General features: G+C 40.4%; 1 protein-coding gene across 1 annotated transcript in view; it reads right to left on the bottom strand.

Moving 5' to 3' along the window:
* The window catches only part of THSD7B (thrombospondin type 1 domain containing 7B), a gene marked incomplete at both ends in the record, with an annotated part of 260,266 nt that overhangs the window by 72,832 nt on the left and 172,416 nt on the right, over positions 1 to 15,018 (bottom strand). The window contains one exon of the mRNA XM_080346865.1: positions 5,376 to 5,554. Coding sequence (XP_080202991.1) covers positions 5,376 to 5,554 — 179 coding nt within the window. The remainder of the gene's footprint in view (positions 1 to 5,375; positions 5,555 to 15,018) is intronic.

The following is a 15,018-nucleotide window of genomic DNA, read 5'->3' as shown; positions in this document are numbered from 1 at the left end:
GGTTACACAGGAAGGTGTCCAGGCGGGTTGGAATGTCTGCAGAGAAGGAGACTCCACAACCTCCCTGGGCAGCCTGGGCCAGGCTCTGCCACCCTCACTGAGAAGAAGATTCTTCTCAAATTTAAGTGGAACCTCTTGTGTTCCAGGTTGAACCCATTACCCCTTGTCCTACCATTGGTTGTCACCGAGAAGAGCCTGGCTCCATCCTCCTGACACTCACCCTTTATATATCTGTAAACATGAATGAGGTCACCCCTCAGTCTCCTCTTGTCCAAGCTATGTATGTGTAAAAGACGTATTTATGCAAAAGAAGAGAACAATTGAGTATTGCACCGAAACGAAGCATGAAAATAAAATCTTTTCTAACCAGACACACTCAAGAGAATAAATACTATTTTAACAACTCACAGTCAGAGAGGGAACAATGAGAAATGAAAGAGGTTGCAAATATTTTGTGTCAGCAGGTAAGGACAGGAATATAACTCGAAGGAAAACAGGAGAAATACTGTAGCGTTATACATCGCTTATTCAGAAACTTTATTGTACGCAAAATGATTGCTCTGAGAGCAGTCACCTACCTAAATAAGAATTGACTTTGTTTCACTAGAGAGTCCTGTGATAAGCCATGCTCCCTTGCACTTCCTTAGGCAGAGTTTCTCTGATACAATCTAAAGGAATTTTTGGATCGTGGAAATTTTAGCTTAGTAAATGTGAACCAAAAATTGCCTTCAGAAATGGCTACTGAATGTGGGCAAGTCCAACTTTATTCTGCAAACCTGTGTTGGTTTTCCTTTCATTGTTTGGGGGGGAATTTAAAGTGTGAAAAGCCCTGGAAACATCTCACCAAAAAGCTTTTCCAGAACAGACCTTTCCTAACATTACAAATTAGGAAAGATATCACACATACATACACACACGCCATCCTGTAGCCCAAGCCCAGCTTTGCCTTGCAAAGAGACTGTGGCTTCTACAATTAACAGTAGTCTCTGAGACCATCCAGTCTTCTACATTCTAATAGTGAGTTTTTAAAGCCTATAATTTTCTAAGATTTTCACTTTCGAAAAGAAATTTAATGCATTTTTAGCTGACCAAAAAAATTTGTTGTGGCTCAAGCACAAGTAGGACTAAACCAGTCACCTTCTATGGAAAGGTTACCAGAAATTCATACATCTTCACACCCGCTTCTCAGAAATGGGATCTGTAAATGTTCCACTGTCCTCTGTTTCCCTCTCGTTACATTTTCGTATGCAATTTCAGGAAAAGTAATTGTAATGTGCAAGGTGTCCACATTTCTCATATTCTAGAGTGAACATTGGAAAACGTCATTAAGAATAAAATATTCATTTTAAAGAGAGCAGTAAGTTTAAATTCCAAATATATTACATGTTTTTTCTGCTATGCCTGCTTTTACAAATGCTCCCAACCCTTTAGAAATGTTTGCTGAAATGCATACAGTATATATAAAGGGAATAAACTACTTGCTATGATATTTGTCCTTTAGCAGGACCGAGTAAGAGAGAGAGAGGGGGAGGAAAGAGAAGGAGGGAAAATCTTGACAAGAATATATATTAGAGCAATCAATAAAAAGATAATCCTTGGAATTCGTGAGTCTTTAAAATAAGATGCATTTTCTTGTAGTGATCCTGAAAAACCTATAAAAGAATATTCAAGCAATAAACACCCCATAACTCATATTTAACCTTTCATCATGTAGAACTACATATTAAATAGCTTAGCAACGGCATGCTGTGTAAGTGCATTCAAATAAGAGCAGAAATAGAAAAATGTAAATGCTACACCTCTTTTAACATGCATTGCACTGCCAAGAACATCTGCCAGCTGACCCCATAATCCAATCTGCTGCTCAGAAGCAATCATATCCTTAGATAAGAGCTGCACAGCTTCTCCATGCAATGCCCAATTTCTTTAAAAGATGGAGCAAAATGTAGTTAGCCAACTCTTCAACAATTTCCAAACACTTAGAGGTACAAGAAGAATGTAATTCAACCACATTACACGGATCTGCATTAAAATACTGTCATCTCTTCCCCCAAATACTGTAATTAATCTTTTAATTTCACAGGGCAATAACGCAGAGGAAATTTAAGACTGTATCAAATCAAGTGATTATATCAAAATACCAAGTGCTTACAGCACATGTAAACTGTTTTTCACTTCTATTAGAAAATAACAACCTGGAATAAAATCTGGAAGGGTCCAACCTAGTCCTTCGACTACAATGAGAAGAAGAAATACATAAAAGTTGATTTAATTCTCCTGAGTGTACTTCTCATGTCTACTGCAAAAGGAGTGGACTCCTTGAGAAGCTCTGCAGGCCTGGGGGGATGAAGACATCCAAAAGAATGGCTTTGAGATACTCCAGAAGAGCCAAATCCTCTGTGGAATTAAGAGCATAAAACCCAGAGACTATCATGGAGTAACAGGATGTGTCATTATCTCTGTATAAAATCAAACTTCTGCTAAAAGGTTCTGTCCTAAATAGAGAAGCAAGCTGCACTGTGCTGATTGAACTGACTCTAGGACGAAAGTCTTTTATGAAACAGTTTATGTGACTCAAATAATTACTCATATTCATCAAATAAATTGTTCTGATCATTAAAATTGCCCCTCTCTCCAAGGCAGTAGCTTTGCTAAAGTACCTGTATTGGCAGGGCCCCGCACATGGTGGGAATGGTAAGAGAGAATTGCTGAAATAGTGTTGCAAATAACATTCTCTGTAGCTAAATTTATGTCAAATAACTGAAAGGTATTGGAAAAAAAAGACACGGGGGGTCTGCCAAAAAGCCTAGAAAACACCCTTCACAAGATGAGGTTGAAAAGATTATTTGACTTAACGAGAAAAAGACCCAGACTGACTGAGGGCTTTAATTATAAGACACTGGAAAATGGAGGGTTCTCCATAGTAATTGATTAAGCAATAACAAGACACAAGCTCAGAAGCAATAATTAAAGAATAATAAAAGAAAATACTGGAGGATATAATAAAGGAAATCCACTGGCACCTAGAGGAGTTTTATTATTGCTTCTGCGTTATCTAATGTCTTTATCAACTGCATAAAACACAATATAACATAGTAGTCAGTGAAAGATAGAGCAAATCTCAGCACCGAGGTGATTTGGCTTCCTCATGTCTGATACCAAAGAAAAGCAACTATTTTACTTCAGGTATTTAACCTAAATTATACAAAAATAATTAGCATGTCAAATATTTACATACAAAGAATCTATAGGGCTTTTCTCTAGGATTTAAACACTGTGCAGACCAGAGGAAATAGAAGACGATTTGCCTTGCGGTGGATTCATGGTATGTGTCCAGCTTAGAGCTAAACCACAGCATGAGCAGCTAATTGAGTTTACCATCTGGGTGGGTGACTTGTGCAGGCTGGAAGGTGCCAAAGGACCTCGGTGGGTGTAAATCTGTGCTGGAAGCCCAAGTCCAGTGGGTGTAAAGCAAAACCCTTTCCAAACTGTGCAAAAGGCTGAGAAGTGCTTGGGGAGGCAATAAGTACACACAAGCACAATATGTGTATATGAGTGCATATCTAACTGTACATATATATACATATATATATATTTTACTTATTAGCACGACAATTTCTTTTTATCCTAAAAGGTCTGAAATATATAGGATCTGATCCAATCTTATAAATCTAAACTGGAAAAAAGCAATTTATTTGTGTGCCAAAACAGCTATAAATAGATTCTGTTTCTATCTTAAAAAAACCCTAAAACAGGCAAAGAAACAAAAATAAACAAAAACCAACCAGACAAAAAAAACCCCAAACCCTAAAAACCAAAAAGTCACAAACCTAAAGGAACAGACCTTAATCCCATTCTGAGGTGTCACTACTAGAGCCCACAATAGAAAGCCCTCTGATGAATTCAATGGGTTTTAGATCAAGATGTGTGGTTCCCGGTGAAGACGTAAAAAGCACCAACCGCATTTCTATTAATCCCAGCCATGGCACTTTGCAAGCACCGAAAAACGGTACAAAGACGTGATTTCCAAGTTTAAACAACTTCTTTCCTTTAATATCTTCTGAAAGGCTTTTGAAATTAGCAAAGCTAATGTGGGTGGGAATAGGCAACACTTTATAGCAATAACTTTACTTTTAATGGAAGTAGTCTGCTGTGTCTATGGGTAACAAGCCACAGTATCTTTTCATTACAAAGGAACTTATTGTAACCATACGACTTACGATGGGATTACATTTTGCCTCCTCGGTGATCTGTCTGATCTATTAAGAAAAGCACTGAGGTATGGACAACATGCACTTTATTGCAGTTTTATACTTCCATAGGCCCTGCTGCTTCTGTTAGGATACTGCCTATGAATTTAAAATAGTAATAAGGAAAAAGTAAAAGGAAAAACACCAAAGTATTTACCAAGTTTCCCACAGTAAAAAAAAAAAACAGCCAACAACACAAAACCAAAAAAAACCTGTGAAGAAAATGAAGCAATGTCATAATCAGGTGTTAGAACGATGCTGCATCCCAGGACACGACTGCTGAACCAATGGTTGCACAGAAAAACAACGGGATGCACCAGCTCTAGCACCCACAAGCCACTACACAAGCAAATATTTGTATGAATACTATTAAAGACCTGCTACGCATACTATGCAACATATTTTTATATATATATTCATAAGATAGATATATATTAAGCCCTTCAGCATGACTGCTTCTTTCCTATTAATTTTCATAATTGAATCTGAAATAAAGGACAGGCAAAACCTAATAGTACTTCATCAGCGTTAATTAGTGCTGAGAATTAATCAGCAAATGTAGGAAATCACTATTAGTTTTGCAGAAATGCATACAGCAGTAAAGAGCATTTATATACATGCTGATCTTTTTTAGAGAGTAGCAATATAGAGATTACTTTCCTCTGATGGGATACTTCAATATTGAATATACAGAGAGTAATATTCAAGGGAACTTGTGTTGTGTTCAAGGGAAATATTGCTAAAAATAGCAATATATATTTAACGAATGTTTTTGCAGCAACCATAGTCTCAGAGAGAATTAAAGACTTTTAAAACATCCATGACATCTGAGCTCACTCATGCTTATACACTATCCAGGTGGGATTATTTATCTAAGGCTCCCTGTGCTCTGGGAGATAAACATTTCTTTATATCAGAAATATGGTGTTTCAGGTCGCTGTTACATGAGCATCTCCCCCTCTCTATCCTCAAGGAATTCAAGGATTGCCTACAAAATCTGACACGAAGCATGGGCCCAGAGATAACTTCTATTTTTAATTTCTTCACCAGAACATTAGCTTTTCGTCACAATCAAAAATACAGTAAGCACAGAGAAATTTCTGTTGGCTATTTAACGCTGCTCACCTGGTTCCTGAGATCCAGCTTGGGGCAGGGACGACCTCCATTGTAAGGCTTCTCCTTAAGCCACTTGGATCGGACTTTCACCCCCGGTCCACAAGAAGAGCTGCAAGGGGACCAACTGGACCAATCGCTTAATTCGCAATCAAACGGGCAAGGGACCGTGCAAGATTCTTCAATGTAACCTAAACCAAAAATTTAAGAAAGGTTTTAATCGCCGCGCCTAATCAGTTCTGATCCTCTGACGTCTCACTGCAATCTGTGTAATCAACACAAAATGAGAACTTCTTAAAGAGAAGATATTTGGCAGACTGACAATGCTCTCCCAACGTGAGATTATGATACTATTTGTAAAGAACAGGCCTGAGTAAAGATAATTTCTACTTGGTTTAGTCCAATGACCACTTGGAAGGCTGTGACTAATCTGACTGACGTAAAGGACACACATAGACAAAACTATTTGTAGTGAAGCTGCTGGTCACCAAGAGGTGGTGACTATCTTCTCTATGAGAATCTGGCCATGATATTTTCTGGAGAACTAAATGTAAAGCTCAATTTTGCACTTCTTTAGCATTATGCCAGCCATCCCCAGAGCTGGCATGGGCAGGGAGCTGTGGGTTCCCTTCCCAGCAGCCAGAACCCAAGGATGGTGGAGGCACCAGAGCTCACACAAGGGACCTGTGGGCAGCCAGGGTGGGATTTACCAGCTGGAGCAGTGTGGGACTTGCTTTTGGGAGAATCAGGTAAAACCTGCTTCCCCCTTCTGTTTGGTTGTTCTCTTTATACATCGTTCCAAATATTTTGCCTATTCTGGGTTTCGTAAAGAGTATTTTGAAGCTTTGCTTTCACTTTAACTTGGCTTGACATAAAAGTCCTCCCAAGATCATCACCTCTTAACATCAAAATACCAGACAATTACAGGATCAACGTATTGCTGAATTAAAAGCCAAGAGGGTTTTCTCAGGGTAAAACCAACATTTCTACATACAGGCACAACCTCACAGCCAGTTTCGGAACTGGCATGTGGGAAGAGAGACTTTGCAGAGCCCAGCACTGGCTATGGGGCTCCTGGGGTGCAGAAAGGCAGTGGAGAGTGGCAAAAACCTCGGGGTCTCCAGGGCATTACTGGCACCGGTCTCGGGCTGGCAGTGTGGAATAGCTCCTGCACCTTCCTGCTTACCCTGCTGCATTCATTCTCCTCCAGTTCCTACTACCTGCTTGTCATGTTTGTATGTCCTATTTTAATTTAAACAAAAAAGAGATTTCGTATTAGACCATGAAAGTCAGTGGCTGCTAAGATCAGCCTTTATTCCGGGCAGCTTTGGCCCTCTGACAGCGCTGGTAATGATGGTCACGGAAATAACTGAATTTCATCCCTACCGTATTTCTGATGTTTCGCATTTTTATGCCCTTTCCTTCTGTTTGGTTTTCATTGCACTACAATTCCCTCTGTATTTCTTATGTACAGAATACCAAATTAGCTCATTTGATTGCACTTTTAAGAAGGGCTTCCCCACTTTATAGAAAGGCGACAGTCACTGCAGCAGAGGGGAAACAGACCTCCAAAAACCTAGAAGCAGCTTCCCTGCAAAACCCCCAGACAATGGCCCCCAACAACCAGGAAACAGCGAGGCTGAGGCACAGAGAATATTCTGCTCTGGGGCTGGATTTACTGGCTCGGTGGTGCCTGAACCTGCTGCTGACTCCAAACCAGGACCGTGTTACATCCTGAGCATTGACCCACAGCAGCAATACGCTGCCTCCCTCCTGGTCTTCATGCTGAAGTCAATATCAAGACAAGTGTCAGAATTATTTAGGAATCCCCTACTGGAAAATATCCACCTTCTAGAAGTACAAGAAATACCGATGATGTTGTTGTAAACAGTGCCTTAAAAAAATGCTAGAAAAGCCAGCAGTTCTCTTCTTCATCTCAGTGATCATCTATTTCTTCTTCTTCCTTCGTGATGCTGCTGTTCCCTCGTCCTCACAGCGGCCACCCCGAAGCCTGACAGCTGTGATCATTTCTCCCCAGCACCTCCTGCTGTAACTCTTCCCTACAGCCGCAACCTGTCCCTATACATTGTGCTCTCCTCACTCTGCTACCTCTCGTCTCTTATCTTACATTGCGTTGCCTTTTTATTTGCAGTTCCAGGGCCACTGGAATTATGTATCTTAATTATTTCCTACCCAATCCATTACAGCGGTGTCCACATGTTTGAGATACTTCAACTTTGCATGTTTTGAATTCTCATTTGAGATTACACCTATGCACACGCTAATACAAATATTTTCAAAATAGCCTTGCTTTCCCCCCCCACAAATGAAACTCTCAAGCATCCCACTAATATTCTATTCCACCTGCTTAGGTTGCCACTCAAGCAATTCATAACACATTATGATAAGTAGAAGAAATTTTCTCGGGATAGATTTATGAGAAGCATTTCTCAGGCAGTTCTCCAAAGAGTTCTGTTCCACCACTGTATGAAATATCATTTTTCCTTGGGCTGTGTGACAGCCTAGGTAATTAACTCTCAATAGAAACAAAGAATGTGCTGTGTTTCAAAGTAGGATTAGACAGAGGGGTTATCAATGTATCAGTGAAGGCAAAACGGGCTAAGCCTTTTGGCAGTTCAAGAACTACCTCTATAAGAAATATAAGACAAAAAAAGAAATATAAGGCAAAAAAAAATAAAAGAAATATAAGGAAGAGGAGGGAAAAGTTATAACAAACAAAACTAAATAAATCTATTATATTCAATCCTCAGGAAGTGCTGTGGGGATCCTCAGTGAACCACAGGATTTCTAAAGGCATCCTGGTGCCAAGAGGTGAGCTCATGACCTTCTGAGTTTCTTCACTCAGGTTTCTAAACCACATTAAGTAGAAACAAATAATGGCGAGCTAATAGAGCATTAAATTACCATACTGCCCAGAGGAAGCCAATTCTCCATACTGAACAACGCTACAGAAGCAAAATGGGAACATAACTTTCTCTCAAGCTCTCCTCACAGCCTGCCATTATTTCTTCTATCAATCACTGGAGGTTAATTCTGTGCCAAGATACCCGTGGATCACAGATTTCATTCAACAAAAGATTTCCTCCAAAAATCTTAATGTGATGTATCCCCTTTGCTCGGAGAATGCTTTTATGGCTATCTTTTTATGAGAAAGTAGTAAATAATGTTGTGCTCAGCTCATCCATTGCCTATGAGAATAGGGTATTTGTTTTTCCATCTTGCCACTGTCAGGGGGTTGAAAATACTTCAGTTTGGACATCCACAATAATGCTAAGTATTGGCATTCCTATGAAATTGATAGCATTGGCATAGTGCATAATACCAAACAAACAAAAAAAAGAGGGAGATATGCTATTAAAATCAGCTAGTAATAAAGAATTCTACACTCAGTCTATTATCCAGAGAAATACATCTTACCATTAAAAAAAAATGAATAAAGGAAATGACATAACCACATTTCCGAGTTATTGTCACTCAGCTTAGGGACACTAACTCAAGTTTGAGTTTACACAGCTGGTTTTATCAGTGTCATCCTTAAACGTATCACTCAGCCATCACATTCCCCATTTTTCCTTTCATCTGCAGAACCTAGTACCAAAAATTCATGGAGGTTCCTCAATGCTGAGTTTCCTTCTCCTCAGCCCTGCTCGGTCTGCTTTCCACATGTTCTTATAATAATTCTTGAAGCTTCTTTAACCTCTTTTTATTTTTTTTTTAAATTCCTCAAAAATCCTCAAACCACTAAACTAAAGCAGATTTAATTTAGAAACAACAGATGAGAGCCTCTGTCCTACCTGAACCAAGAGCAGGCTCCTGTGTGCCACAGATTTCGCAGGAGGTAGCGACTGAAACACTGGTGCATGGGATATTTAAATAGGCACTTTGAAACATACTGCTGGGAATAGTTCTGAATTGGCAGGAAAAATTCAGCTGGATGATCAAATAAGCCTTTCCTATGTTAAATTGCTGTTGTTTTACTACTGAGACACTGCCAACGTAATGGGATGAACAAATGCATTTACCTAGGCTGCACAGCTCATTTTACTATTATTTATTCATTAAGAACAATGTGCTTGTTGCTCTACAAGCCACAAATGGAGTCTCTTCTCTAAAGTGTCTATAATAAACAAAGCACCCACAATTTTATGGTTGGACTCAACGATCCTAAAGGTCTTTCCCAACCTAAATGATCTATGATTACATGGGATGCACTGGGAAGCCCAAGAGACGAAGCAATAGCAGGTAGATGAATAAAGTGAGTAGGATGGTTTGATGAGTGTTGGAGGTGAGGGCTTGAATACATAGTGTGAAAACTGTTATTCTTGTCTCATTTTTGCTATGCGACTTGAAAGAGCCAAGGCAGTAGGAGGCAGCAGGATGACGGGCTGGTGGTGTCAGCAGCACGGAAGCACCAAGAGGCTGTGGATGGTACCGCAGTGTCACGGGGAGTTTTGCAGTAGCCCAATTTCTTTCCCACCCACACAATATTCTATACGTACCACACCAGGGACAGCCAGTGAGGGGCCGGAGCGTCCTTCTGTGTCCCTCTTTATATTCACAAAATGATTGTGGAGGGAGAAGCAAGCGATTAGGAGGTTTACAAGCTAACATAAGACAATGGCATCCACCTGATTGTTGCACTTCCAAATGATAAATTTGCTGCAGGTGTAAGGTCTGTACACAGCGTTAAACAAAAGTGCCAAGAGAATTCCAAAAGGCTGACTTAAAAGCGATTTGAAAATAAACATTTCTCCAGCAGCTCTGGAAACAGATGCACTTCTAATTGAATTGGCTTTGAACTCATTTGTATCCTCTCTAACATATTTCATCATTTCAATTAACAAACTTCTAGCCATTCTACCCTTGTTAGTAAACCTTGAGGTGCTTCATAAAACTCAAGGTCGTTCCTATGACAGGGACAATTCTGTGCATCACCACAACTGCCACTGGTAATAAGACCACTAATTTCCCTTGGAGTCCATAGGATAAAAGCCCTTTAACAAACAAGGCAGCAGTAGAGTGGACAGCAACACAGAAGAAATGTTTCTAATTACACAGACCAAAGGTAGGGGGAAAAAACTGATTCATTTTGCAATTAATATTTACATTCATTTGGTTACAGACTGTGAAATATGGAGAATAAACCAGTAAATCCATGTGGTGCGAAAAGTCTAATAGCGAAAGGCTTTGTAAAGGAAACCTGGTGGATCATGGCACTCGGTGGGACAGATTCTGCTCAGCTGAAAGCTTTGGGATCTCCCACAAAACAAACCTCATGTTTTAACTCGGGTTAAAGCCCAGCATTGAGCACAGACTGTAGTGGAGAGACCAGCTCCACCAGCTGATCACAGCTCCATGGTTCGGCTTTCCCAGCATGTGGCGGATAAGGCTTGTGAGCTACAAGGGGAGCACATCGTCCTAAGCAATCCAGGTCCAAACACTTAAATCCTGCTTCAACAGAGAATATTATTAACTGAAGGAAACAAAGCAGAATAAGTTTGGGAGTCTTAAACTTGCTAATAACTTTAGTTGCATCTGAAAAGAATGTAATATTGCCATGGAACAAATGTTTAACATTTTTTCTTTTTTAATACGCAAGGATTTGAGATATTTTATGCATTATTAGTTTGCTAGCTGGGAAATTTAAGAGATAATCTAATGAATGTATTCAGTAAATGCACAACCAAAAAAACTCAGCAAAAATAACTTTCACATCAAATATTTTGCAAAGCTCAGATAATGGACCCTTAGCTAATTTATTCCCACTTGCTCTTCTCAACAAAGAGGCACATGCTCTCGTTATTTCGTATCAGACTGATTATAGATTCTAAATAGACCAGAGAGGACTTGTAAAAAACTCTGGTAAGTTTAGCTCAACATTATTGTTATTGAAATTCATTCAAAGGTTGGTTTTATTGCTCAATTTCACAGTCTCTATAAATCCTCATGAGGCAGTTGGGTTGATGCTGACTTTGCATCGTGATTCCTAATTTCCTTTGATTTTGCATTAGTTTTCTTCCTTAAAGAACTTGCAAGCTTACACTTCGAGTTACATACAAACCGCAATAGTTGATGTATTTAATCTTTTAACTAAATAAGGCAATCTCCATTAATTAGCACATTCCTTTTAACAGATTGCAGAACAAGCTGAGAACTCTTCCGGAGAAGAGAGACTCGTCTGCTGCCTTCTGAGTGCAAATAAATAGTGCAAATAAATAGGACCTCACAGTGCACATTCATCTTGCAGGGAACTTTCGATGCAGACAGGCAGAAATCCACTGCACAAATCTGTCTGGGCTCCAAAACCAGCTGTGGAAACGATTCCCCATCCTCCTGGGGCTACTGCCGGCTGCTTGGGAGTGCTGACGTCTTATGAAAGTCCTTACTCAAATAAACACTCATCCACTGGGATGGAGAGCAGTTAGAGTAGTAGCTCAGCTATGGTTTTCTATATACTTTGCCCGTCACCCTGCCACTGGGAAAATCATCTGCTTTGTCCAAACAAACCTGAGTAGTTATTTTCTTCCTCTATCAGTGTCGTCATCTTCCATATATAAGGAAAGAAACTCATCCCACTGTACGTTTTTGAATTGTTTAGCATATACATGCACTTCAGGCTACTCAGCTCACAGTAAAAGCAGATTTTTAAAATAAACCTGAGATCGTGTTTATTTTTCATTATTATTATGAGATTTATATAATAAAGCAAGGGTTTTTTTTAAAGAGTGATCACATTTCTGCAATACATCATGAAGACAAAATTAAATTGTCCACAGACCGTCAAATTCCCCTATTTCTCCAACATCTGACTCCTCTCAGAGGCCCAATTGCACAGTATCTCTGAAAATAGATGTATATTGCAGAGTGCTCTGAAGATCAATACAGACTTGGGCTATTTGGACCAGGCGGGAAGCGTCTTCCAGAGCCAAGGGTCCATCACTGGGAGAAATGTTGCCGGAAAATGTCATCAAAAATATCTGCCCCCATTAGTAAATCATATATAGCCTGAAGGTCAATGGCTTCGGGCTCTGCTGGAGCACACTAAGAAACTCAATTTCAGAGTGCGGGGCCCTCTGCGGAGAGCATCTTCCTGCCAGTTTCCAACCATGACATCAGGCACTGTCAACACAATATGTCACCTCATTTCGGCTGCCAAGCTGCCACCCCAAGACACAGACAAGCCTCATTTAGACAACTTCCCTCAGACAGCAACATGATGGTTTCCATTTTACAGAAGGGGAAACGCTAATGCAGTCCCTTGACTCCTGGTAATTAGCAAGCACCGTGCATAACTAAAATAGGGGAGACTAAGTCTAGAGGTAGGGAATAAATTTGTGCCCCTGAGGGTGGTGAGAGCCTGGCCCAGGTTGGCCAGAGAGGTGGTGGATGAACCATCCCTGGAGACATCCCAGGCCAGGCTGGACGGGGCTCTGAGCAACCTGAGCTGGTGAAGATGTCCCTGCTCATGGCATGGGGGGGCTGGGAAGGGCCCTTCCAACCCAAACCGTTCTATGATTCCATGATTATAATACTGCTCTTATTTCAGACAAAATAAACCACCAGATGACTCTGCAGAAGAAAGGAACATAAAGCAATTAGATTCACGTGCAATTAATATTATCAAGAAGGTTCACAAGAACATGAAAAAAACTTTACTTTCTATTTTATTTTATTTTATTTTTTTCTTTAAATGAACATTCGTAGTACTTTAATTTAGAACCTCAAGAGGTATGAAAGAGTGCCAGTGCCTCTGTTCACGAGCAGGTCACACAGGTACTGAAAAGCCAGGGAGAAGCTTCTGAGCCCGCAGAGACCTCCACAGCCATCACGGGAGGCGAGTGACACGGTGACCCCTCAGATCAATACGTTCACATCAATACACTGCCTTAATTCCTCCTCATCTCATCGGCACTAAATGAGAAACCTAACTACAGGCTTTAATTATACCGGTGCTGCTTTAAAGATGCCACTAACCATTACCAGCATTCGGAAGATCCGCGGGCGCTTTTCCAAACACCAGGGAGCTGCTGTGAGGTCCAGCCTGCTCAGATGAGGAGTTTCACTCCCGCTATTAGAGGTCACCTTGCTACAGAAGCAGGGATACAAAGGCATGTGACCTCCTTAAATAAAGCTTTATTATAAAAACATCTGACGGCAACGGGATTTTAAGAAAGGGAACGGTCCTGATTTTCCACAGCCCAAGCACGGGGAGAACAGTACAACTCATTTAGATGATGGAAAACCTTGAGATGGAAATAAGACATTTTGGTGACGTCAGCAGGCCCCAGCACAGAGGACTGATGTACTGAATTCCTGATAGACTTTTGTTTCAATTTTGCAGCGTGACTTTGAGCACTCCGGTTGTGTAGTTCAATCTCCTCCGCTGGAGGACTTCAATGAATTCAGACAGAAGCAGAAAGCGATGCAATCTTGTTGAATAATACGATTTTTAATGGTCACTCCTCCATGTTACCAAATACAAATGAGATCCAAGATTTCACAGAGGGAGCCTCTGTCTGTCGTGAGGGATATTAGAGGTTTTGCAAACCAAGCTCTCAGTGATTTAATTTACACCATCCTCATTTGCAAACTTTGGAGGACAGAGAGATTTCAAAGTATATCTCAGACCCAGGAACAGACTAAGGTAGGATAAATTCTCATTTACTCATAATATCATTATGATAATCCTCAGAGCAGACTGAGCTGAAGTTTAATTTTACACCCGCATTTCCTAATTCAGGCTCATTTCCTCAAATCATTTCCCAAATTCAGCTGTTGCAACGTTTTTATGTTGGTCTCCCAAACTCTTTGATCAAGCAGATTACACCAGGCACCTTAAAAGAAACCCACTATGTACCCATCTCCGCTTACCACGCTAACTTTGTTGCTGTGTGCGGTGCCCCAGCAGACTCACTGCTGCTCTGGCAGTCACCTCCTTTTATTCAGACATTGGCCTATGTGCAAAAAGTGCAATTCTTCTTTTTCTAGGACTCCTGCTCCATACAAGCAGAAATACATGATGTTGCATCTGAAGACCTTCGGAATATGTCAGACATGAAATACCTTAACACTCACTAAAATCCACTAAAACACCTACTATGTCCAGTCGCCACAGGGCTCCCCACCAGCAGTAAAGATATGAAATTGTCACTTTCCACTTAAAAATGATTTGTCATCTATTTATTTGCCTGCTCATCGGAGTTGTATAAAAGGCAATCAGGTTAAAAAACATTGAAAAAACTCCATGTAAGATATGAGAGGAATCCTGTGCACTCCCACCAGTGCATGTCGCTTCCCTGTACAGGTACATGTGTCTCAATGGGATCATGAAGCTCCCCATGAGCAGAAAAGTGTTGATGTCTTAACACCAGAGTACATAACTCATGAAAAGGGATAGGCTACAATGGTATTTCTTCATAATCCCCATATAACATAGTAAATGGAATGACACGCTGGGAGAGCAAATGTTAATTCTAAAGCTATCTTTGTACAGTACCATTTTATTAGAGCCTTGGCTTCATAACAGGGTGTATTTGTGACAAATGCATTATTAAGGCCAAAGAGATGGGCCACATTTCAAAGAGATGCTCTCACTGTGGCCCTCTGCAGAAATCAGGGCAGTAGATCGCCCGGC

The sequence above is a fragment of the Nesoenas mayeri genome (assembly GCF_963082525.1).
Source record: "Nesoenas mayeri genome assembly, chromosome: 6".
NCBI classification, from domain to species: Eukaryota; Metazoa; Chordata; class Aves; order Columbiformes; family Columbidae; genus Nesoenas; species Nesoenas mayeri.
Note: the sequence above shows the minus strand (reverse complement) of the source record. Positions and strands in the feature narration are given on the sequence as shown.